The sequence below is a fragment of the Sinohyriopsis cumingii genome, chromosome 6, assembly GCF_028554795.1.
Source record: "Sinohyriopsis cumingii isolate HCF-2022 chromosome 6, ASM2855479v2, whole genome shotgun sequence".
NCBI classification, from domain to species: Eukaryota; Metazoa; Mollusca; class Bivalvia; order Unionida; family Unionidae; genus Sinohyriopsis; species Sinohyriopsis cumingii.
This window is the reverse complement of record NC_142966.1, coordinates 98,831,395-98,858,615: the sequence shown is the minus strand read 5'-3', so window position 1 is coordinate 98,858,615 and position 27,221 is coordinate 98,831,395. Positions and strand designations below refer to the sequence as shown.

General features: G+C 35.4%; 1 protein-coding gene and 1 pseudogene across 2 annotated transcripts; both read left to right on the top strand.

The window, feature by feature from the left end:
* The first annotated feature begins 518 nt into the window (after window positions 1-518).
* LOC149797536 (uncharacterized) lies at window positions 519-9,050 on the top strand. Its single transcript, XM_089962393.1, has 4 exons — window positions 519-545; window positions 6,670-6,864; window positions 7,450-7,623; window positions 7,965-9,050. Exons 2-4 carry the CDS (start codon window positions 6,674-6,676, stop codon window positions 8,179-8,181), a joined length of 582 nt encoding a protein of 193 aa, XP_089818519.1. The 5' UTR covers window positions 519-545; window positions 6,670-6,673; the 3' UTR covers window positions 8,182-9,050.
* A 2,781-nt stretch (window positions 9,051-11,831) lies between these two features.
* On the top strand, window positions 11,832-26,987 carry LOC149797535 (uncharacterized; annotated as a pseudogene). The gene is made up of 6 exons (XR_016421844.1): window positions 11,832-14,096; window positions 14,908-15,030; window positions 16,966-17,167; window positions 22,723-22,806; window positions 23,427-23,519; window positions 24,026-26,987. The product of XR_016421844.1 is annotated as an uncharacterized LOC149797535 (transcript).
* Window positions 26,988-27,221: the final 234 nt, after the last annotated feature.

The window sequence follows — 27,221 nt, the reverse complement described above, 5'->3', positions numbered from 1 at the left end:
GCTCAAATAATGTCCCTATTCAATAAAACATACTATTCAGGTATCTTTGTTATCTTCATCATTGCCATCAACGTCTTTGTTATCATCATCATCAATTTACATTCCATGCTCATGCATACATCATGACATAACAATTTTCAGAGTTATGTATAAGAAATGTAAGTTCAAGCAATGGAACTGGTTATATATGCACGTAATATATGTCGGACAAATATTGACATGTGAACAAACATATCATTTATAGAAAATATGTATGACACATATTCCTGCATAAGAATTATAATAATCATTAATCGAAATCTATTATTTCCTTTTAACTTCATATTCCTCTCTTTTGTTTCTCTCTTATTCTTTCTCTTTATCCCTCTCTGTCTCTCTCCCTCCCTCCCTCCCTCCCTCTCTCTCTCTCTCTCTCTCTCTCTCTCTCTCTCTCTCTCTCTCTCTCTCTCTCTCTCTCTCTCTCTATATATATATATATATATATATATAATGTGTATTCGTTCTACGTTTCAGCAACAAGGTTCTTCAGGACTAGATGATTCAAGGTAGGTATTAATATCTTCAAAATCTGATTTCGTTTGTCATTCAGTAGTACAATATTTAGCTACTAATTGTCTCTTGCGTTTAACTTATGTTGTGATTATAAGTTTCTTATTCTTAAACTCACTGTCCATACTGGACAACATACGTGATAAAGATAGCATCTGTCTTTTATATCTTTGGCTGCACGTATTATAGTATTGATAAGCTTGGACTTTTTTCAGCACAACTAACGTTGTTCAGTGGCAATTATAGTGATGCACTTTTAGATTGTCTGCGTATTGTTTGTTTCCATTGTTTGGTTAAATAGTAAAAGGCCGTAAATATCGCAAATCTCCTTTATAAAAGTGACTTAACTTTGTATTAAATTTAGCATGAAAGCCGTGGATTGTTTAACTGTATATCCTTCAGTTGTTTCCAGGGTATTTGTTTATCTTTTTACATGCTACTGAGAATACATTATTCATTTGTTTGAGTTACTAGTAGTGAAGGTGATAAATTATCTCGTTTTCCTAACATTATCTTACAATTGTGAACGTAGGCACATTATTAATATTTTCCAACAATATATGAGTATGCGTTTGAATCAGTCATTGAAAAATATTCAAACGGAAATGTGCAATAATAAGTGTTTGAAAGAACCATATAAAACTGTTGTATATTTCAATATTTTGTTTATTGTACCTAATAATGTCAGAACAGCATGGGTAATCTTCACGTGTAGATTTCGATACTTATTGTTTTAATAACATATGCGTCATAATAAGTTCTGTGTCAGAAAAGAAAGAAAGCCGAAGCGAATAATCAGAAATTTAGATTATGTAAGGAGGTCGAATTTGTTTTAAATCTTGCTGTTGAGGTGCAAAAAGGAGTATTCTTGATACAGTATATAACAGAAAGAAGCAGCACCAGCAAGTTTAGTGAAATAAATAAATAACATTATTTCTGTAATTTACAAAGTGAAATTTTAAGAGGCACTAACAGCATTGCGAAATAAAACCTCCAAAATCCTACATGTTCTGTAACGAATCTTACCGTGTACAGTGATCGGATTGAGTTGTAATATTGAATGCGCTGATGTACCAATGATATTAAATAGGTTTACTTAAAAATAAGGTTGATGAATCACAATTATAATAATATAATCGAGAATGTCCTTGAATGAATTCAAAGTAATCCCTAAAAAGCGTTTTAGTCCAAAATGTTTTTGAGTACTTTGTAATTCGAACATTTTTTAAAATTAAAATTAAATATCTCATCTTAAACCTTATTAGAACACAAAGGTAAATAATAGCACAGACTGAACTGAAAGAAGAAATAAAATAATTGTGTTTAATCAACTTTAAAGAAAGCCAAAAACACAGTAAATTAGGCAAGAAGACGTCGTTCAAATTTATTTTTGTCTAATTAAAAGAGTCTGAAAGAACATATATCTATTGTAGAATACTTACATGAAAATATTTTGATAATTTCCATATAATGACACCATCCAGAGTAAGCTACTTATGAAGACGCTCTTGGTATCATAATTTCGGACAATGATGTATAACAAGGATTGTTGAATAGCGATACAAAGACGTTCAGTTTGCATAGACCTTTATGAAACAGTTATGGAATCAGATAATAAAAGGTGATTGAGTAAAAAAATGCTATGATTTGAATCCATGGCTAACAGATAAGGAGGCATACATCTCATCATCGATAGTCAAGCAAATTCACTTTTAAGAAACAAAATTATGTTAAATATGACAATGACCAGTGGAAAACGAATTCCGATGACATGAAATCATATGAGAAAGAATTAATGTATATAAATGTTCATAGTGATTTTGAACACTCATATGGTGTAAAAGATAGAGTAGCATATTCTTTTAGAAAACAATGTGGTACCGATTTGATTGAGCATGTAATCAGATCCGTAAGTACTCGTTGAATTATATTTTATGAAAAACATTAGATGCAACGCATTTCATGTTTATACCTGTAACTGTAAATTGACTACCCAAACACTGTTTCTCAAGAAGGACCTATAGTCAGTCCTGACGATTGTCTTTGAGATGATATTGGCCTTATATTTTTCTATTTAGGTCTGTTGGCCTCCGACTAGCATGGATTACATATTGAGGTGGTTGCACACTTTCTTAAACTTGCCTAAGGTCATTTTATTTGCCGTGTTTGCACTTTAATATTATAGCTTCTGTCATAAAGGGGAATATCCTAGGCTTTATCTCCCTAGACATATCAACTGTCTAGATATTTCATCAGAAGATTGTTAATATCCGCATACAAGATGTGCGCTTCTAGCGCACTATTATTTGATTGTACATAGCCGAAGTACGAAATAATACGCTTGCTCAGATCAGGGACTGTCTACCACGAATAGATGGGACTGTTGTCAATGTTATTGGCCGTGTAAAACGAATAGCAACAAGGCTGACGCTAAAGCTTCTCCGAGATTGAAACGCTTAGACGACAAACTGACGACGAAGCCTGTCTTCCATATCTTCAGAAGCTGAATGCACATTCTGAGGTGTTTAATAGTCTTTTGAAAGGAAACGGTTTACAATAGTTTGAAGTCTTTGTCGATTTATGTCTTCTCCTTTGTTTGTATTTTAGCTTTCATCTGTGTGTATGATGCTGTAAACGATCATTGCTGAACCAAATTTACTGAGTGGACCTTGGTGAGTCATATCCCAAGTCTGGTACAGATTCAGGATGTTTCGGTAATGGACCACATTTTACGTAGGCCGGAAAATAGCGTCGTGCTTTCATTGCGCATAATCTTCATTTGGTCCACTAAATGTTATCGACAGTTGATGTTCCAATCTTCCGGAAAGTTCACATTCTCATGCCTAAACGAATAGTCGTCACCACTTACTCAGGATACTCACTGTTGACTTAAAATATATAACTCGTTTCTTTCGTCTGAGCAGAGCAGAATCGCAAGCAGCGGAATCTGCAGCACATCCTATACTGATCAAGCAAATCCAAGCGGCATCTCCTGTCAAGTGTACTGTATTTGGCGTGTGGCCTAGAATACAAATTAAAGAATCTCAAATCTGAAAGCTTTTTTTATTGATATAAACATTACTGTTATTATTATTTCAGTGTTTCATTGGTGATATTCAAGATATTATTGTCAAGTTGAAAGGTGGCTTTACAGTAAAGAATATGCTTTACTGATAACGGTGGAATCATAGGGAGGTGCGTGTTGGTAAAGTTTATTAAGTACTATGTTGATACCGCCTATATTGCAATAAGAGTAATAAATCAACTCGATAGCGTGCCTGCACCACCAAGCCTAGGAATCTCATGTAACCAAATTGTGGGAATTTTAGTCACATAAAGGTGATCAACCAAACGAAGAGACAACCTTAACAAATGGCCGACTAGTTTTCCGTTCTGGTGCACATTATTTTCCTATACCTATACCTCACATTTTAAAGGTACGCGAGTCCGGAACACAACTGTTTACTTTAAATGGAAGTAAAGGCGTGTGTGTGTGTGTGTGTGTGTTTGGATTTTTAACGGAGCTTTAATTGTTCAGTCATATCGGTACGATGTCTACAGCTTGGCAGTTTTAAGTGATGCCTAGAATAGGGGCATCATGTTGCAGACATATAGCATGATATCTTACCCAGTCAGATTATCTTGATGCTATGCCGAACAGTCCTAATACTTATTCTGGGCACCTAGCGAGGCAGCTGCTAGTACCACTTTTATGTATTTGGCATGACTCAGCCTGGGTTCCAACCCACGATCTCCATCATCAGAGGGGGACGCTCTAATCACTAGGCCACTGGAGTGGTCGGAAGTAAAGGTACGTGTGGTCAGATGGGAAGTTTGATAAGTGATAGGCGGTTTTTTGATCATGATCATGTACCACTAAGGGGCCATCCATTTAGTACGTACACATAAAGGGAGGAGGGGGTTAACCCAAATGCGTACGCTTGCGTATGGGTGGTGGTATATTGATAATGTACGTGCGCATAGGAAACGGGGGGAGGTGGAACCTCGATAATAATTTTTCTAATACGTAACCTGTTCAACAGGGTTCAGTCTGAATTTTAGCGGAAACTAGACAAACTTTTTAAAGTTGCGCTGCTTATTTCTTTCATGCAGCCAGACATTCAACATCGGTGGACTATCTGTTTTCTTACGCACGTTCATATTATTAATCTTTGACCGTTTCTGCGTGGATTAAATATAGGCCGTTCTTTAGAACGGGGGTGGGTGCGTCAAGCGTACGTACGCAGGTGGTGGTGTGTGTAAAAAAACACGCATGTGTACAGGTAGAGGAGTCAATCTTTGCCAGATTTTTGCGTATGTACTAAATGGATGGCCCTTAATATTGCAAATCAACAGGCCTGTCAATTATAATTATTTACACAGTTCCATTATCCACATCATTAATCACCGGAGATTAAATTCTGTTCGAATTAATCAATGATTATCCGGATGGATGGTTAATCGTCTTTGTTGTCTGTGTTTAAGGTTAGATTTTATCATTATTATACAAGTAATGGAATCTCCCCGCGGTGATGTGGTTGCGGAATTTACCGAAGGGTGTTGGATCATCTGGCAGCGGTAGTTAAAATAGCTAACAATTTTGATCCACTTGTTGATGAATATCCGCGACAAAGCGGTATTACTATTCCTCTTATGATCTGTCATAATCAAAGTGGAACAATAGCTGTGAGATGAAATTACCAAAGAGAATCTAGCGAATCATAAAATACAAACGCGTGTTTTGTCTAAGATGCTATTTATGGTCTTGCTACCACAACGACTGTTGGTCCAAGTGTGACTGAAATCAAGGCAATATAAATCTGTTTAGCTGCAATGATCGGCATTATTGTTGAGCTGTACTGATAAGGCAACACGTGTCTCTTGTGGAGCTATTAAATTAATTTCGATGCAATTGCATTCAAGAGTGCGAACCTATTCATAATTGTTGGCAGCCGTACAGACCAGTCTCAATACGATCAGTAACCTGTACCGGTGGCGTTTGAGGAAAGAATAATCAGTGAGGATGTGATTTCTTCACATAGAGAACTGGCTATCGATCTAAAACAATACCGTAAATTCATTTATTGCCTCAGTCTGTACTGTTTATCGATCGGTACAGTATACGACCACATTTATGACAAAGCAATATCGAGTAAAACTAATTCTAAGAGAGGTAATAAATTGTTGTTTTTTTTTTGTTTTGGCTCTTGGGTCACTAATATTCGACATTGATTCTAGTCCCCATGACTGTATCACAGGCATGGAGAATGAAATTGCTAAACATGTTTTAGTTTTATAAGGGGTGAAAAGGCCATGTGGGAGTAGAGACTATGTAGGGCGTCAAGCACCCAAAGGGGCAAACATACCAAACTAGACACTGTCCTACTACGTCTTTTGTGCTTAATGTTAAATTATCTTTCAAACACTTACAACCCCAATCAATAAAAATAAAAGAAATTGAAAAATATGACTTATCTGATACTTTATTTGATTTAGAATTTTAACTGCAGCCAAATACTTTAAATTTAAAAGTCAAGGAAATAAATATGGGCAATCTTATATGAAGTAAATGTATTCGCATTCACTTCTACACCAGACTGAAATACGTAATAGCTAGGCTATTATTCGCACAATGCGTACAACGAGTAACCCATGGAAGACGAATGACACCGTTTATTGTCATTTTTTTTCGATCGAAATGGATATTCAAAAATGAGTATCATTGCCGAGAAGTACCAGGAGTTTGTATTTGCAATGGCCAGTCTGAAGAGATATTGATTAATCCATTCATCTGTTAGATTGCATTCATACTTTCAAGAAAATTTTCATGTCTTGTTTACAAAACGTACACTGCCGTTTGAATAAAACTAACTATCCGTTTAAGAGGTAGATTAAAGTTGTTATCATTTTTGTTATCATTAATTTGTACCAGAACTCATGTTTACAACAAATAACATTTCCTGGATTACAATTTTGTTTTGCTCAGCGTTACACTTGTTCTCTAGAGATTTGATGCTCCAAGTCACATGTTCATGAAAAATTGATAAAATTATTATTAAACTTGTCGTAGCATCAGTTTGCTACACGTTTTTAAGAATATTCACATCTGTTATTTTGTAGTGAAATGAGGCGGTTAAAAGTGGAGAACAAGCACTTGAAACTAATCTTGGACAACCTTCATAAAAGTATAATTGTCGGAGAAGCAACGCTACTAATGGAATTGAAACCACCCGAAGACATAAAGAATGACAAGTCACTTATAGAATTGACAACTAATACTTGGAAAATTCATAAAAAGTTCTATGAATTGGAAACGTAAGTTACATATATCCCCTATCATCCGTTTTCTCTTATTGAAATATTCTCTTTGTACCCTTACCATCTTATGGGTTTTTAAGAGATCTTTTATCGGTAACCTTATAACAGATTTGAAAACTTTTCATGGAATATCAAACCCAAGCTATCAGGTTTTATTACGACTTATTGCATTTAACCCTATTGAAAATGAAGTTTGTTTCTTTTCATCTGCAATGAGAAAGTTGCGTTTACGTATAACACCCTTTGATTATATTGTCTTGATTCAGGTGTGTTGTAAATTGTTTAGCTTTGTTACTTTTGAAGATGTTGGCCTTCTTAAACATTAGTACTATATCACGTTTATCACTTAGTTACAGCTATATGCTGGCATTCTTAAACATAAATACTATATCGCGTTTATCACTTAGTTACAGCAATCATAGTCCCATTTAAATGCGAGAAAATCAAATGCACATGCAAATAAGACTGATCCATATTACATAGAACACCCAGCCAAGGCGCAGAAAAGCCAACAGAAACAATATAGAACTTATATATTTATATACACAAAAAAATATCTCAGCTTACCTCTACAATTGTTAGGGACGATAGAAGCAAGAAACTGGCTCAAGAGAGAACCAACAAATTTACAGCTACCGGACGCCAACCAAAACTTAATCCTGCCAAGACATTTGGGCAAACAGAGCAATCATCAAACATAGATAAAGATATAGAACTTGTCACATCAGTATGGAGGGACATGAAGGAAAAAGAAATGTAAGATTAATTTGCTGAATTCTTTCTTTGCTGTTCTCCACGAATACGTTTCCCGATGACACAGATATAAGCCTTACTGCCTCTTGAGTCATGCACCACTAAAGACAAATTGAGGATTACTCTGGAGGTGCTATAACTTATGGTTTGAATTTTTGGCTGAAATTATGCAAATTGTGTTCGCTAATGTGTTCTCTGACATCATGGCCCTACACGGCTGCATTACACTAGAACGTGTTGAAGTTCATATTCGCGTACACTGACTATTTATTTATCACAGAGGGTGTCCCTGACGTTTTAATGCATTTCTTTTCTATTATCGTTTTTTTAATTTGTCGTTTCAGAATCAACAATGATGACAAAGTTTGTAAACTGCAAAAATATACCAGGGAACGAAAACGTATGACTCATGTATCGCATATACACGGTATGCATCATCGGCTTCGCGAGGCATATGCGCCAATTTGTAGGAGAATATATATATTCCCGGTAGTGACGTGGAAATCAAAGGACCCAGTGTACAGATGTTTTGAATATGCACAAGCAAATCATCGAGAGTAGTGATTTGTTGGCCTGCCTTATCGAGAACGTTGTTACATCTTGAGCATTTGATACTTGAGGGCGGGGGGCACCTACAATTAAGCTACCCAGGTGGCGTATGTTGTCCCCACCCCTATGTCCAAGTGTAGCCTTTGGGTCTGAACATCCTGGAGCATGGGGTTTATAAATGACTTGACAATTTCTATGTTCCTCCGCCTTCCTCTGTTATTGCCAGAGTTTCTTCACTTTAGGGGAGTTTCCACCCAGCTATAGGCAGCCCAGGTGTCGGAAGTTCCCTCGCATGTCTGAGAATGGCTTTTGGTCCTGTACGTCCGTGCGCATTAGGTTTATACGTAGCTTAAATCAGACGTGCATTCCAGGCACACCTTAGTTTTGATGCCGGCAGGGCTGCCTACAATACCTTTCAGCTGTCCGTCTCTCGTGGCATACCGTCCAGCCACACATCCGTGTTGATGCCGTCTTGGATGCCGACCGTGCCGTTCGACCCTAGATCCATACCGTTCACCGGCCGTTTGGCTCATCATATACTTCGTTAAGTTGAGCCATGGAACGTGAACATGACAGGGGATTTTATTGATAGATCCGTTCTACCGCCTAAAATATTACCATTCCTGCAGCCATCTACACTGCTGTCCGTACGCCCAACACTAGTAATGGATGTTTTTGTGTTTGACAAGTCGTTTTTTCAGGCTCGCAGACAAGACTGGCAATGTAAATCCTGCTCTGACCCTGTGAAACTCAACTTGGATATCCTCTGCCCTTAGGTGTGAATATAGAGGACTTGCAGAGGCGGGCAGCCAACGAACTTCCCTTCTATTTCTCTGCGCTGCAATCATCTTATACTTCATCTCTGATTCACCCTCACTGAAGTCATGGGTCGAATCTTTCCTGGGCTCTGATTTTACTGAATTAAATCGAACCTTTATCGGTATGCAGAGTTATTGAATTAAACGCGCCCCCCCCCCTCTGTTGAACCAGGCTACCTTCAGTTTTGATCAGATGGCTCGCAGGTCCTTGTAACGTTACCAGATTCCGATGGAATTGGTTGCCGTCAGTGGACAATAAAAAGTCATCATACGACCGTTCTCCTATACTAACACGACCCAATAGGCTTTACAACACGACTCGGTACGTGTGCGTAAACGTTATCTAAAGCGGACTGAGCCAGTTTGTCACAGTCGACTCTTTCTTCCAAACAAACCTTGGAAAGAAGCATTCTCATGGTTGTTTCAGTGGTAATATGTACGGAATACCCTGAAATATCACTAGGACAGGGTCGCCTAATGAAGACCTTTGCTCATGAAATAAGAGTAATCTTTGCCAAACTTGCCTTGATCGTAAAATCTCCTCAGCGACAAAATCTGAATCTGGTAGACTCAGTTGCGTAAGCGGCTATTAGACCCAACTGACGTCGATACAACCACCGGACGAGCACCCCGCGCATCGTTCGGTGCATTCCCTTGGACATTTAATACGCTAATGAAGATCTTATTGTTTTCTACTTTTCAACCGTAGTTATGTCCTCTCTTAAGAAGAATCTGGATCCCTTCAACATTTTCTTGTTGAGTAATACCTCATATTTGGTTGGTATATATTAGGCAAGTTGGTATATACTAAGTAAAATAACGTTTAACTGTCATACGTGATGTAATTTGTGAGGAATATCGAGTCCAAAGAGGTGAAGGTCATGCAGGATTGTTAACCACTGTAACTCATAAAATTGATATTTATTACCTGATGGATATGATTTATTGTCAACCACACTCTGTAAAGAATTAGCCAGATAGAGTCTAAGACAATTATGCAAGTCATATTCTTAAATCCATGGACAAAATTGTAGCCCATTTAGTGTGATTTAAGCAAGAGTAAGTGGTGTGGAATACATGTTTCGACTCATTATCTGACACAGTACGAAGGTCTGTCCTCTCTACAAAGAGATGGTAAACATGTATCTCTAATTATCTCCGAAGAACAATAAAGATCATTCAAATATGTAATGCAGTATCGAATGTAAGGATGTGGATTACAAATGTACCAAGAAGTTGAATCCTCCAATAATAAGGTGACCATGGGAAGGACATTGCATTTATCTTAAGTTAAGGTTTACATTGTAGCCATATCAAGAAACATTTCGAAACTGAAGGTGAACATTTGCAACATTCATTCTGCTATGACTACTTAGATTACATATGATTGCTCAGGTGCATACCAACCCTCTGTCTATAGGTTTCACTTGTATTGATATTAGATAATGAAAGATGTTCTGATCATATCAGTCTAATAGAAGAGGATGTTAGAAACTGATATGCATATAATGGCCTAAAAAAGATCACACATTCACATTTATCAATAACTTAAGAAGCAATACTAACGTGTGTTTGGTAAATTAATCTGGTCTTCTAGTAAACAGTACAGATACAGGTAATATTCTGAACTAGGTTTATAAAGAAACTATAATTTGAAGAAAACAAAACCGAATGCATATTTACATAGCAGATTTCAAAGACTCATTCTAATACTTGACTCATTATAGAAGGGTTGTCCCCTGTTGGGATGTGTTCCTCTACCCTAATGGTGATACAGAACATGAAGCGAAATGTAGGCTATGCATAAGTTAAAACTGTAGCCATAGTTGTAACTCTATGAACAGGCTTTGCATTTGTACAGGAGCAGTATATTATATGCCACATTTAAGTTACATGTATTCTATTGTCATTTGATCCCATATATGCATCTGTCCTAAACATATTGGATTTCATGTGAAAGAGCAAAACATAAAATCTTTTTCTGTATACCCTTTATAGAGTAAAATAAATTGTTTATATATATATATATATATATATATATATATATATATATATATATATATATATATATATATATATGTATATATATATATATATATATATATATATATATATATATATATATATATATATATATATATATATATATATATATATATATATATATATATATATATATATATATATATATATATATATATATATGGTAAATATGATTCAAGTGTCTTAAGATCATTGAAAATAAGAATTTATTTACTTTCGTAAGAATATGTTTTTGGATGGATTATGTTACACTTTGCAAGAATACATATGTCACATTTTATTTTGAGCAAAGAAATAATGACGAAGAACGTTATGGATTGGTGCCATTTATTAGTTACAATAGAAAAATTGAGAAAAACAAAGAAATATGTACACTTGAATTTTCAGTGATAATAAAACTGACGCCGTTTGCGTACTAGGTATTATTAGAACAATTTTATCATCTGATATATTTGGTCAGAGGTTATCATTGAAATTAGGTCAGAATTATATTTAATAGAAAACACATTTCATATTGTCTGAAATAAACATGTTTACTTTGAGGAGTTAAATGGTTGTACAGGTTTCTAAAAAAACGAACTTAACTATCTGTTTGTCTGACACACACACACACACACACACACACTTCCCCCACACAAGACATATATATCCGGATGATACAGGTGGCAGTTGTATAATGATATGATTGTTTCCCAGGAAAGAAGGATCGAATGAACAAGTAAAGAAAATGAAGTGAGTATTTGCTTCGTAAATTATAGTTATTTTAGTTAGAAATATTTCTATCTTGAATACATAATAGTATGGAGCAAACGATAACCAGCTGAGATGATACTGCTCTTTAGAAATAATATAGATTTTCAAGAAAGAACCCAAACTCTTGCAAATTTCTGGTTCATCATCCTTAGTATCAGGTAAAAGGTGTACGTGTGTATGGTTGCCTTTCTCGAATTAGTTTAAAATCTGATTGTTTGAAGACTGGATATAAATTTCTAATTCCTATATATGCTAGTAAATTTACGAAGACCGAAAATGTGAAATTCCTTAGTTTTTTTACTCAGAGGCTTTTGGATGGAGAGTCTTGTGCTTTAAAAGATTGAATCGAATCTTGTGAAACATAAATTTCGTTGATAATATGGAGGAAACATTTACTCTTCTACCTTTAAATTATCTCAGTTCAATGCCTGTTTACGGGGTTCTAATTTATAGTGAGTTTTATTCAGTCGTTCATTAACTTCTTTTGGTTTACTATGGATTACACAACATTTAGCCATGCATTTTCGACATTATGTATGCCAGTTTTCAGACACCACTACAGCGTTCATTACAGTCAGTGGACTGAGATAACTACTTCTTGGTCGAAACATTCCCAGGTTTATATTTCACACATAAACTCATCGAACGTGTGTAAACAATTACATAAATGTATCATAAGGTATCATAACGCTTTGGACATCATTCTATTTTGCCAAGCATGCATTAGTGTGTGACCGAGTTCTCTGTCATTTTGCGGCTATTTCCCCTATTAACGCTGAATTTCCGAAGTGGATTTTGGTGGAAAAGCCACGAGGTGATCAGGTTGATTTTCGCTTCTCTTATGAGAAAATCACATATTCATCCACTTTCAGCGAAATATCCATACCTCGTCCATATTGATGCACTATCGTCTGCAAACTGCGTAAGGTTTCCGCAGATTCCACAATTTGTAAAACAAACCGTATGTCATGTGTATTTATAGTTTGTAATTGACCTTGGTCCAGGATCTAGTTCATGGAGTACCTGACTAGGGGCATTTATTTTGTAAACAAGATAGCCAATACTTCTCTTTAAGCATATATTAAATATTAAGATCATTATCAATGGATATGTTTATCTAAATCTGAGTCTAGGACATTGGATTTTCATTTGGAAATTCCTAAACTTGTATCACAAGTTTTGGATGTTTTAGAACGTAGCTGACATTCATCCTGGCCCTAATATTGTTTTCTTATCTTTAAAAAATATAGATGTTGTTTACTTGAAAAATGACTCATTATTGCCATAACATTGAAAGCAGAATACGTCTTGTTGTGATCAGTTTTTAGTTTGGATTATTTCTTATTTGTTCACTAGAGTTTCAAAGTGCTCAATAATGCTTCTGGGTCTAAATATTTAATTCGAAGTTATAGTAAATTCAGTCAGGAACATTTCGAATTATATCACTGTGATACATAAAAGACTGTTGGCACATCGCCACACTACAGGCCATTGGCGCATTAGCATTTTCTAGACACCAGGGAAATCAACACATTCAATATTGGATTTTGTTTGGAACACTACTAGAATTCAAATCGAACTTTGATTTTTTTTTTAAACTTTGATATAACTTGTATGATTCTCTCGAATTTAATTCACAATACTGTGAGTTCTTTAAATAAATTTCACTTTGTACTCTAGGGAAATCAATTATTTGATGATTTTACGAAGTTATTGGTTTTGCTCTTTTCTCTTACTAAGTTTAAGACCATATAGTCGTAACACTCTACTCACTCATAGCACAAATTTTGAGTCCTTTTAGTAGAATATATGTTGATGTCTATGCCTCATAGGAAGGCATGTTATGCACATATTACCTGTGTGTCGTCAATTAGCTCTATTTCGTTTCTTTTGTTTCATGGCACGATAATGTTACGATTGTGGTAATCAAATAATGTAAGATAATAATAATAATAATAATAATAATAATAATAATAATAATAACAATAATAATAATTGCAACTTGAAGTTTAGATTTTAATATACTTTGTTCAAAATCTTTGAAAGCGGATTTGTAAGTAAATCAACAAATTTCGCAAAGAGAAGGCTCTCACGTTATGGGTCATGTCTTCCTTGTAATATTATAATCTCTGTCTAAATTCACCAATCAATCCATTTCACATATTTCCTTAAATATTGATCTCGTCTCATTTGGATGTGAACATTTATGTAATGAGAAAGAAAACTTGTGAAGAGATTGCTTTTTTAATCGACGAAACAATCTCATTGCAGAGAAAGGCTTTCAAGAACAGTAGAGGAACTGTATGGCGTATGGTAATGCTGTCCGTTTTTGAACAGTTAATTTGGCATCTACAAGTAGCTCTATCAAATATTTGCATGTAGGAAGCATCAATTATCTGCAAACCTATTTGTATCTCATTAAAGGGAATGCTAGTTTTTACAAGACAAATATATAATGATATTTTCTAAAGGCATGCGTTTATTGCAAAATAATTTTGTTCATAGATGAGTTTGGGTTAATATTTATGCAGAAATAGATCCTGAATGGTGCATAAGCTTCCTTTAAATATATTTTTCTTGAAAGCATATATCCATATAATGCATGTAATGAAGTTGAACAAATTACGAGATTGGAAGATGAAAGCATGTAACTACCGCAGTAGAATAATATCAGTGAAAAACTTATTTTCTTTCCTCTTTTCAACTTGTTTGTCTTGATCTGTTCCCTCGATTCTTCAGTAGTAGGGTAAGCATTATCAGTAGTAGATCTTTGTTACTTTTCAGGTTCCGCGGCGTTGTATATTTTCTTTTTTGGTTTGCTACATAATTTACTCCATATGTACATGCTACGTTCTACTCTTTTCAATTAGTTTTGTCATTATTTACACCAGCCGTTTTTTTATACCAAAGGACATACTAATATGATATTTTTGTGAAGCTTACATTTTTATTTACAATATCTCATAAACCCTGTTTTTTATTGCCTAAAATTAGACTAATGAAATCTACGCCATCAAGAACATTAATTTCATAATGACTTATGTAAGGCCATTATTTTCAGAAAATAATAACAACAAAATGCTAATTTGTACCACACTCTTATTAGAAAAAATTGTTTTTAAAGACAGGAACTTGCGGACACAAAGAAATATTTAAATGAGAAGAGTAGAAAGTACGAAGAAGACATAGAAACAAAAACAGAGAAAATCAAACAACTTGAGGCAGAGAAAAATGACCTTCTGAACAGGTTCGTTCTTAAGTAATTGGTAATAATATTCAATATGTATGGTCAGAAATGTTCTCAGAATCATGCATACAAATGTGCTTAGAAATGTTTCGTTTGTATAAATTTTATCCGCAAGAAGGAATTGAGTTATATACTGCTCATGCAATGCACGTTTAACAATTTGGCTTTTCTAGAGATTTTATTTTGCTTGACAGAGTACGTTTTAAAAATTGTGTAACGGTTATTGATTTAGAAGCTTCCTATATTCATATCCTGGAAGACAAAGGAAGGATGCAACTTACAATAAAAAAGACCCCCCCCCCCCAAATTCCATACTTTGTGTAAGGAATATACACTCAAGCAAAGACAGTTTTGTATAATAAAACTTCAAACACGATAATCTCCGAGTTAATGTTAAACACAAAAATTTACAGTATTATAATTTAAGCTGAATACAAAGTGAAAATTTAAAAATAATTTTAAGTATTGTGAGTTAAATCCCAAGTAGTCCTAACAGTTCTATCACAAGTCCAAAAGAAAATAATATTTTACGAATGAATTCCAGCAGTGTTCCGCATGAATTTAATTTTTAATTTGCTGATTTGCCAATAGTTTAGATTGTGTTAATGTGACAATAGTCTTAATGAATCACAATGGTATAATCCAAAATGTCCTTGAATGAATCCACAATCATCCCAGAATTTGTGGTTTAGTTCGAAATTATTAATGTTGAGCACTTTGTAATTACAAAGAATAATTTAAATAAATCCTCTCAAATAAATGCTAAACACAACAGTAATACTTACTCCAATATGGATGCTAAGGTTGGAATAAACAATCATACTCTAATCAATCCTAATATAAAAACCTAAGACACAGTTTGAAAACCAGGATTAAGTCAAACATTCATTGCTAAAAATTCTAAAAAAATGATCAACAATCTTATACAGATCTCCACTACTCTGCCATCTTTCGGGAAATTTTCATCACACTGTAAACAAACTTTGCTTACAAGAATTGTTATGTCTGAATCAAGGCTGTATCCAGAACTCAAATTTAGTAAACATATTTATCCTACGTGACATTGGACATGTAGGGCCAACTCCTACCCTCAGTTATGGATAAAAGTCAATCACACAACAAAAATTAAACATATACAACATATAATCATGAACAAAAGCTAACTCACAATATAAATTAATTATACACAACTCTACCAGTTATGAAATATTTTATTTCAAAATTAAATGATGGGTTTTCCAGAAATTTGGCCCAGTATTTCAGGTACGCTATAAGTGACTACCTTAGCAGACCGCCTATAAAATTTGACCTTATTGTATATTATGTACATGGTACGAAATATTATAAAACACATGAAAACAATGAACTCCTCATTTCTGTGTGCATATCTAATCTTTGTCCCTACTCTGCGAGTATATGCATCGAAATGCTTTCTCGAAAATATCATACATTAAGGTCATACAAACTGAAATTATCTGAAATAGAATTTTGCTTGGTTTGCAGTTCATTCGGTCAACTGTTGGAAATGTTACAGTTTTCAATGGGTTGCATTCCTTGCAATATAGATTGTCATCCTTTAGTAGAGTTTTAACCGTGCAGGATGCTCGTCTATAGTGGTCGTAAAAATTAACATCTGCTCATAATACTTTTTCTAAAGTCTTCTCTAAATATCAAGAACTAAGTCTTGTAGGAACTGTAAATTCTTCTATTTGAGTAAAACCAATAATAATTTGTAAATGAATTAACACATTATTTCATAAATTGCGTGTGTGGAGTATTTACATATTTGTTTCTAGCTGAAGATTCCTATTTAAAGATGATTTTTGCAACAGAAACCTAGTCAAGAATTCCTAATTTCTTGTACTATCTCGTGAAAGAAAAGAAGGATGAGTGGGTTGAATTGCTTTATTAAAATATAAATTTTATCCCAACAAGACTCAATTCCGAAGCAGCAACAAGAATGACCCACAACAATCCAAATAATACGGATCTGAGTGACAAGGATAGGCCGACTAAGATTTCCGAAAGATATTCAGAACTTTAAGACAACGAGTGGACAGATGCTTTCGTCAATTTGCTGAAGAATCATGACTTCTCGGAGACTAAAGCTATAGAAGTTCTTTTTGATGTGCTATATGTAAGTGTAAACATAATTTTCATGCATGGTAAAATATATATCCACGTCTGTTAATGGCTTAAATAGTTTTAAAAAAATACAACAATCTATCCATCCATCCAACCGTAGCTGCATAATCTTGGACAACCATTTCTTAGTACAGTTTGTGGTGAATACAGACGTGTTTCCTGAGATAATGATGTATATGAAATATTATTTCAGCTGTCCATCCAGCCAACCGTAGCTGCATAAACGGACTTGCATTTCTCAGTACAATTTGTGGTGAATATTTTATTACTGGCGCGTATCCTGAGATAATATTATATATAAATCATTATTTAAGTAATGAACATAACATACTTATATTATTACATCAGCTGTGAAATCTATTTATTTGCAAACTAATGACATGGAAGAGCTTTTCATGGTGGGACTACATCCAGTAGCTCATAAGGTTTACGATAAAAACAATGATATCGATCACATCAATGTTTCTACTGCAAAAAGTGTTCCGGTTGTATTGACGTGTTCTTCGTCTTTACACGAGCAGAGACACTATGCAATCGGAAAGAATTATCCGAACTAGCCTTTATTTTTTGACGGAATCCATAGAAAATATTCGTAGACCACAACTATTGGGCCGAATATAATTCTTTTAATTAGTTATGCAATCTGTTATACCGATCAACATATCGGAATAAATACTGAAATTTAAATCCTGCAAAATTTGTTCAGATCGGAAATTATGCGGGATTTAAACACATTACGCTCAGGAAATATTTCCCAAGCACCTGTACCCGTAACACTACACAATGCACTTCTCCAATCTACTGCTTACGATTTTACTTAAGAACATAGCGACAAGAAGCAAACGTAATGGTTTAAAAATCATGAAAATATTATATTCTAATTCAATGCAAAGTAGATTAAATATGCAATAAAGACAAGGTTTGTAACTAGAGAAAATGCAATGGCAGACATATGTCATGAGTTTTTAGTTGCTTTCCTGTTTACTGTAAAACGTTTCAGAACTATGTCATAATCTTCATTTTCAACGAGCTTTCGTCCATCTTTAAACTGTAGCTATGGGAGTTCTTGAGAGAAAGAGAATGCCAACACTTTATGATTTTAGTATTGTCATATATTTTTTACGCTTGTCCATATAACCATTATTTCAAGACTATGCTGTTTTATAAATACATTATCTCGCCATCAAATAAAAATTCCGTTTCACAAAAGAATTAGTATCTTGCATTTGAAAGAAGAATTCCAATTGCCTTCATTTCCACCAATATTCGCACTAAGCGATACACATCGTCATATCTCATTTCCGGAGAGCTGCACATGGACTCCATAAAAGTAAGATTGTTGATTGGCCAAAAGAACAGAATGCTTTTAGTCCATAATTCAGCCTATATTTCGACCAAGCAGTTGTTGTCTCGAATTCTCCTCTTTATAAAGCGATTATAACAGTACGCATTGTGTGACAGATGGTTGGAATTGGCTAACACCCTTAATACAATTATTTCGAATGGATGCTGGCATCATGCTGTTTATGAAAAGTAAATATGTGCTAGCATTTACCATTGGGCATGACCACGTATCAGTGAAGCTTCAGCCATAAACAAAAATGTGACCTGGGACAACTGTAAAGTTACCTGACCTGATGAAAACTTTCTGACATTTTCTATCTCTTAACTTTTCCACATAAAAATGATGCATCAATTGGTAAAAATTGTCACCGTAAATGCAAACACATTGACGAAATCAAGGTCTAAGAGTGAAACTTGCAACAGAATATGTTAAGACTATTAGGTATTTTAGTATCAAGCAATGGCCTTGTACCTGTATAAAAATGCGACGTCGTTTCCTTAGCAACATATTTTAGGTAGACAATAATTAAGCAGATGGAAGACAAATGTTAAGCAATGTTGAAATTCGGCACTGGTTAATAACAGACAATGCACTTAAGGAGCAATTCTGTGTGGGTAGTAAAGTCTCACTCGACCCAGCCAATGTTTACCAAGTCAGCGCGAGAGGACGAATGTTCTTTTGTGCCATAATATGTGTGAAAGTTTTTGGATCAACTCTACACCTTATACGTTCTCCTAAGTTTAGCAATATTTTCTCTTTTTTTTCATGTTGCAAAGTTTCGCTGCTTCTGCTAAAATACACAATCATCATCATCATCATCATCATCATCATCATCATCATCATCATCATCATCATCATCAGTCCCGTAGTCTGGTAGACCTATGGGGCACCGCACAAGACCGAACAACCAGCTTCGTCCATTTCCTCTCGATTTTTCGTCTTTCTCAGTGAGTCGCTCAATGTCAAGCCTATCCACTCTCGAATGTTATCTTTCCACCTCTTTATCTGCCTGCTCTCTTTCTTCGTCCTTGTACAGTGCCTTGCAGGATTGTCTTGGCAAGTCCTGATGATCGCGAGACATGCCCATACTACTGAAGGTTACGTTTTGTATCTGTGTTCAGGAGATCTTCGTGAGGCCCAATGACTTATCCTTTGCGGTATTTCTTCATTGGTGACACGGTCTTTGTATGGTCAATGATTCACAGGCGTAGAGAAATATGGAGATCACTATTGAGTGCATCAGTCTGACCATTGAACTGAGTGCAATGTGTTTTGTCAGCGCTGCTGTTGGTTGTGCAATCCTGGGAGTACATCAGGCTTTGATCCTTCATCTGTTGCCGTTGGCCCCGAATACTTGAAGCTGTGGACTGTTGAAGTATACTGCACTGGTGGCCTTGTCATAGAGGTACTATATTACTGTGATGAGGTTGGCATTGATGTTTGACAGTCTCATGGTCGCCCACAAGGCTGCACGCCATATCCTGTCAAATACCTTGAAATCCACGAAGACGTGGTACAGATCTTGCTGGTGTTGTATTTCTCACACAATATCCTGAGGTTGAAGATCTGCTCTGTTGCGCTGATTTCCTCTTTTTCAGCGATCTCACTGCGGCTTCTACTTCTTCATGTAGGATAGGGTGGTTGTCGTTGTTTGTTACTGGATGGACGTTCAGTACCTCTGGATCTATTGTGACTCGGTGGTTGAAATGTTCTGCGCAGTACTCTATCTTATCAGAATGTCTTTTTCCTCTGTGAGGCAGTTTCCAGCTTTGTACTGTAAGGAGGTGTTTTGTGCTTGTTAGATCTTGGACCAGTTAGTACGTTTTCTTGCTGTCGTTCCTTATCAAGGTTGGCTCAATGTCCTTGGACTGTTCTTATATCCAGTTCTCTCTTGCTTTTTTCATGCGTTTCTTGACTTCCCGGTCGATTGCATTGTACTGCTCTGCCACTTCTCTATTGTTATTTTTCTTATTCAGCTCCGTGTCTTGTCACACAGGTTCAGGACCTCAGCTGTGACTGAGGGATTCTTGACTGGGCGATGTCTACCAAGGATCTTGCTGGTTGTTTTGGTCGTTGCTGTATTGAAGGTGGTGATCAACGTGTCCATGTCGGTATTGTCAGCGCCAAGGATAGTGAGCGGTGTAAATGTCCTACCAATCATTGCCTGGAAGGCTTCTGCTACTTCTGGATCATTCAGTTTCTCGAGATCAAACATTACTTTTGTGTGGCTGTCTTTCGTGACCTTCTTTAGATGTAGCCTGAAGGTCATCATCAACAGATCATGGTCACTTCCTGTGTCCGCTCCGTGAAAGCTTCAATTCATGGCGATGTTTACACTTGACTGTACGCGCCTCTTCACCATGATGTAGTCGATCTGACTGTGATGGTCTCCACTTGGACTGTGCCATGCCCATCTTCTGGATAATTTGTGTTGCCGAAGGTGTTCGCCAGCACAAGGTCGTTATAACTAGAGAATTCTAGGAACCTCAGTCCTCTCGATCGTCTGTGCATTACAACAACGCCATCATGCTCCTTTCCAGTTCATGCGAGCGTTCTCGCCTATCATTGCATTCCAATCACCTTGCACAACCAGAATGTCTTTCTTGGGTGTTTTATCCACAACTTCTTGTAGCTGGTCATAGAAGTCTTCCACATTCGCGTCATCAGAGTCTGATGTTGGGGCGTATGCCTATATTATGGTGATTTTGAATGGAGTTGCCCTGTGGCGGATGGTGATGTGCCGGCTGGAGACTGGCCGACATCCCATGTCATTACCCAAGCTGTCTTTGTGACCAAAGAGCCCAACTCCCTGCTCATGTTTGTCTTCTCTGCCACTGAAGTACAGTTTGTGGCCTTCCAACGTAGTTGTTTATCCAATGTTCTTCTATCGTATCTCATATAGTCCTAGATGTTTCAGCGGTATCTGTTCATTTCAAATGTAAACTCCTCAAGCTTTCCTGCTGCTCTCATTGTTCTCACATTCCAGGTGCCAATGGTGATGTTGTTCCTGACACAAATCTTGCTGCTCAGACCACCAGTTGCATAATTTCCACCTCTGCCCCGATGCACGGCGGAAGGCGCAGCCCTTGTTGAACCGGGTGAAAACCGAGCCGTAAGGGATGAGTAATGGTTGTCATTTTTCATGTAGTGTGTCTAGGGCAGCTGCCGCCTGGTGGAGCCCAACCTCTCTAGGCCTGACCACAGCCGATTTCCTCCAACTTGGTGGCTCGCCTTGGTCATGAACACGTAGCCATTGAGCTGTTTGATTGGTGGTTGACTTCGTCTCGGAAGTTCTTCCGCCCAGTGATGCCGTGTTAACATCACACTATTTATCCATAGCTGGAAGACAGTGGAACAATACGCCCAACTAACACACAAACAATACGTCTAACTAATACAAAAACAATACTTTAAGTAATACATACACCATACATCAAAGTAATATGAGTTCTAAGAAAACATATGAAATCAATGGCATGAGAAGAAGTTTGAGATATTTATGATTTTTATTATTTGCACAGCATCTTACTCACCCTTGGTGTTGTTCAAGTATGTATGTATGTATGTATGTATGTATGTATGTATGTATGTGGGTGTGTATGTATGTATGTATGTGAGTTTATGATGGATATGATGGACTAGTGTGATAATATCATGTATGTGAATATAAATGAAAGGTAATTCAGTTAAAAAAAGACTCTGGATCAAAGAGTTGTGCATATATTCAATAGATCCTTAGATAAATGGTAAACAGAAGTCTCAAAAGCTTTGTCTTTGAAACATATGTATGGGAAATAGCTTAATTGAATCACCACAAAAATAACTACTCAAGCAATCAAAATATTTGAACTAAGATTTAAATTAATCAATACACCTTGCCTTTGTCAATTTCGTTCAGTCGAGTCAGTGGTAAGTTAATGAAGATTCAATTCTTTCATTTTTATTTCCAAACAAACTACGTGAACTGATTCAAAATATTTTATATCGACACCATATCTACACGCAAAAGCTGTCGTGGACGATACATGATTGTCAAGCGTTATATAGAAATAGTATCATTGTTCTTAAATAAAATTTTAAGTTTTCGCACATAGTAATGAATATAATGATTTTGCTCAACGTTATTTACCACGATTTCTTAATTGCCAAATTACATGCATGAAAAAATAAACACCTAAAAACTCTGATTTCAATTTTGACAGATTTCATTCAACGAGTGCAAAGAGGTCAGAAAACAAAGTAAGGCTCTTTTAAAGTTTTTGAAAGAATTTGTCGGCGCTGTAGGGGTATGTACATTTATGTTTGTTTGTAAACAACAAAGTCTTGTGATTTTAGGACTGATGGACTCTTGGCGCCTCATTCGAGTATTTACATGTATTTTAGATTGTATGATCTTATTTATTCGTGGTGAATATGTTCGATCTGTCTTCTTTGTGTTTTACATTTCAAGATGTCATGAACCTCAAGGGTTAATCCAGTTGTCAGAGGAAATAATATGTGCATCTCGACAGGGCTTTGACCCTGATTTCCCGAATGGTAGGTGAGCTCTATGCCATATGCAAAGATCATTTTTCAACTCAGAACGAAAGACTATACCACACCTGAGGGGTCTTAATATGGGAGAATGTTTCAGCTACAACTAAATGTCAAAGGGAAAATATGTATATCCAGAATGGGCAACAAACATAAATCTCCAGAATGCTAGCCGGGCGCTTTTTATTTATGTTATCTTATGTAGGTACTCGTGACACAACGTGTGCAAGCCCCACTCGCAAAGGAAATTCTGTTATATGATTTAGTTTTGCATCTAGTTTTATATAAATGATGCCACTGTTTTAGAAAATAACCATTGCTTACAGTTTAAATCTAATTCAAGAAATATTTACACTACATGGTGTTTATTTAGGATGATCAAGATGTTACAGTGCTTGAGGTGGCGAGAACATTGAAAACTGCCAGGAAGAAGAACATTGCTAAAATGCAGAAGTATTTTACAGAGGTATCACTGTTATCTAAATTTATAAGTTTAAAATAGTAAGAGGATGAGATAAAAAAGCTAAGCTGCTTTGCTTTCTTCTGGTTAACACACATTTGACTAATATTTGTTTCCATATTCGTGCCTTTAAAAGCCCAAAACTAGGTGAAGTTTAGAACGGGCATAAGTTGTGCTGTGTCACGACACACTATCAAAGATTTTATTGAGAATTATCAACGGGGTGTTTGCATTGCACGATTTATAAGGATCTACATGTATGTAAGGTATCATGATGCTGACCATTATAAATAAGTTTTGATCCATTTCCTTAGAATATATTCATTTATTTGAAAAGCCGTGTCTTCTTAAGACAAACTTGCACTAATGACATATGTATTTTGGATCAAACTGTCAAATTGTTTAATATTGACGTTTACAATCATGCCTTTGTTGAGAACTCAAGAGTGAGGAAAATTGGCGATATAACAAAATGACATTTTACAGATAATAATCTTTAATTGTGTTTGCAGGAGGTGCATAAAAAACTGGAGACGAAGTACAATGAATGGCTCCAGTGCATCAGACCATATATGGAAGATTGCATTGAAATCTACCTTTTAATGAATATACAGGATCCACCCCTAGCATTAAAAGGAATGGTTATGACAAGCAGTGACATGCCATCATTTGATTCGAATGTCTTTAAACCGTACACACAGACTGGGAGCAGAGTTAAATACACGGTATGGCTGGCCTTGTATTTGTATAAAAAAGGACCCCTGCTATGCAAAGGCGTTGCACAGGGCATGCCCGAATTGTCCAAAGAACACAAACCGTCGAGCGAAGAACATAACGGAAAAAAAGAAGAACCTAAAACAGACGTCATGAGGCAAAAGGATAGGCCTAAAGCGGAATTAAAGAAAGATCGAGAGCCGAACCACAATAATGTTAAGAATGAGGAAAGGAACAAATTATTTGAACAAAAGAAGGACGTCCAGGGATCATCAAATTCAAATGGTTCTGACAGAGATAAAAGGTCTCAGCAGTCGCATAATAACGTGTATGAAAAGAGTCAAACACCACATAACCAATCTGGCCTTCCTCCCAATGTAGTAACAAATCATTCAGCAAGTATTAAGCATAAGAAAGATGAAACAGATCCAAGAAATAGAGAAAACGATCATTAATATTACATCCAGGCCCGTAATTGAAACCTAGGTTTCGTGAATATTTGATGTCTTTGAGCTACATGCGATATAAAAGTATACAGGTACAGGAGAATTGAGATAATAACTATTCCTCACTAATAAAAGTTCAGTTTGTATGCTTTTGCTTAATATGCAATATATTTTGAGAAACGATCCAAGATGAAATTGATCTATAGTCTATATTTCACTGCACCTGTTCATGTTGTGCCATCGTCTACTATTGACGTTATTTTGAATTCACTTCTGATCCAACGCAAAGGTACATTACTGCACAATTGTAACACATTTTACATTTTGTTTAGACACATTAAAACATGGCTAATTAGACAACTTTATTTTAGAAATGTTTAAGTGATTTTCATGTCTTTTGCTCTCTTGACGTACTTTCAGTTGTCCCTCAAAGATAATTACGTAATTTTAGAGAGGTGGTGGCGTTGGTGATATGAACGGGTATGGCTGAGGTAGAACATTCCTGTTTACCAAGCACAAATGAAATGACAGAAAACGAACTAAGATTCAATCGAGATAATTAAAAATTACCAAACACGAATGAATTAGAACCAAACATAACTAAATCAACAGTAAATTAATTCAAAGGGATGTAACAACATACATAATTACTGAATATAGTAATCATTAACTAACTTTTAGTGTATTGGGGAATAACAAAATGAAGTAAAATATCACGTGATTTTCTTAATAATAAAATAAGTTTATTACGTTTCGGATCGGTGTTTGTTTTCTTCTTCTGAAATTGCAAATATTTGCATAAGTCTACCACCTTCTTAACGGCTCCAGTCAATTGAAGCTGGATTCCCCAACGTATCAAATAAACTCGGTATTTCAAGTACATTTCTACTTGAGAAAAATATAAAAGAACTGTGTCACAGGCACTTTTAACATTTGTTTTATTTGTAAAAGGATAAAAAAGAGCCTTGCTTTGTAACTAGTATTTTTCTATGAGGCTGCTAACAAAAATATTATGGCCTGAAAAGTGCAAAAATTAGATTACAAATTAAAATGGCATGGCTGGAAAACATGTGCATAAACGTAATGGGTCGTAATGTCGTAAGTTTAGGGTCAGGGAAAACATATCCATTGTTTATTACTTTAAGGAATTGTAAGTATAAATACTGAACATTAAAGAAAGAAAGAAATATATGACAGGAATAATAATAATCACTTTACCTATTGACATTTTATTTGCAAATTAAAATCTGGCAACTTTAACACAATATACCTTAATTTCTAATGTCTTTATCGTTATGCTAATAATATAATATATACTTAATTTGTTTTTTCATTATTAAAACGTACACGAGTGCTTAGGAAAGATAATATTTGATATTTAACTTTTAAATGAAGTGAGTGCATAAAACACAATTTAGCGTTAGTGTTGATTTAATCGAAAATTACATTTTATCACATGAAGAAAAATGTTCGTTTTCAAATCAAACAGCATCTAAAATCTGGTTGATATCATACATATAAAACCAGTGTCATATAAAGACAGAGTTGTACTTAAAGACCCCATAGCTTTTCATTTTTCACGATTGATGTAAAGCCCATGACTTTCCTTGCCGGTAGATTGTTATAGGATATGGCAAAAGAGAACATTTAATCCGATTCTACGTTGCAAGAGCGTGAGAGATTAATTTCTATTGTATATTTTTATATCAGTTTTTTTGGGGGGTGCATTTTAAACAATACAATTATCAGTGCTCTTTGTGACAAGCTCATCTGATATTGAGTCTGGCGCATATGTTATCTTATTTTGTCCTTTTGTGATTGAAATGTAAATATTTTCATATTGAAGTTGAAACTAATTGACTAATTAAGGTTCCAGAAAATTAGACGATATATACGAGATCGATCGATCGAGAGATCACATGATGTACATATTACTTTACTTACACCCGATTAATCGAAGGCACAGTATGCATGCTTATGAATATATGTATGCTTATATGCATGCCCGTCTATCTGCCATGAGAGAGAGAGAGAGAGAGAGAGAGAGAGAGAGAGAGAGAGAGAACTTTAAGATAATTGGAAGAAATACATAATTCTTACGGTTACCATTGACTCTCACGCACCTAACGGAGTTAGGTAGGAGCGGTATCATGTATACAAAATATTTTCTTATATGATAATATTATGCCAAGATTATTAGCTTTAGTGCGCTATTTTTGATACACTTCAGTTACGTTATGTTTATGTTTTAGGACCAGCCTATCTAAAGAAGAAGATATGTTAGATAACAGATGTAAATAAAATCTAACCGACATCTTGTTTTTGTTTCTTGCATTTTCATAAGCCTCCAAACCAGTACAAATGGATCTGAGCTAAACAATGTTCAGTGAAAACATGCTTATGTCGCACACGATACGTCGGCATTTTTTTATTTATTATTTTCTCTTCACTTATTTGTTTTGCCTCTTATCACCATATATGGTTAAAGACACCCAATAATTGACACAATTTTTCTGCAGTATTATTATATTTCAATTTTTGTTTGTTT

What these genes read in the sequence shown, in the direction of transcription:
- LOC149797536 (XM_089962393.1), top strand. Translation starts at nt 6,674, where the DNA reads ATGAGGCGGTTAAAAGTGGAGAACAAGCACTTGAAACTAATCTTGGAC. An exon ending in AAGTTCTATGAATTGGAAAC is followed by an intron (nt 6,865 to 7,449) that starts GTAAGTTACATA and finishes TACAATTGTTAG; the next exon opens with GGACGATAGAAGCAAGAAAC. An exon ending in GACATGAAGGAAAAAGAAAT is followed by an intron (nt 7,624 to 7,964) that starts GTAAGATTAATT and finishes TTGTCGTTTCAG; the next exon opens with AATCAACAATGATGACAAAG.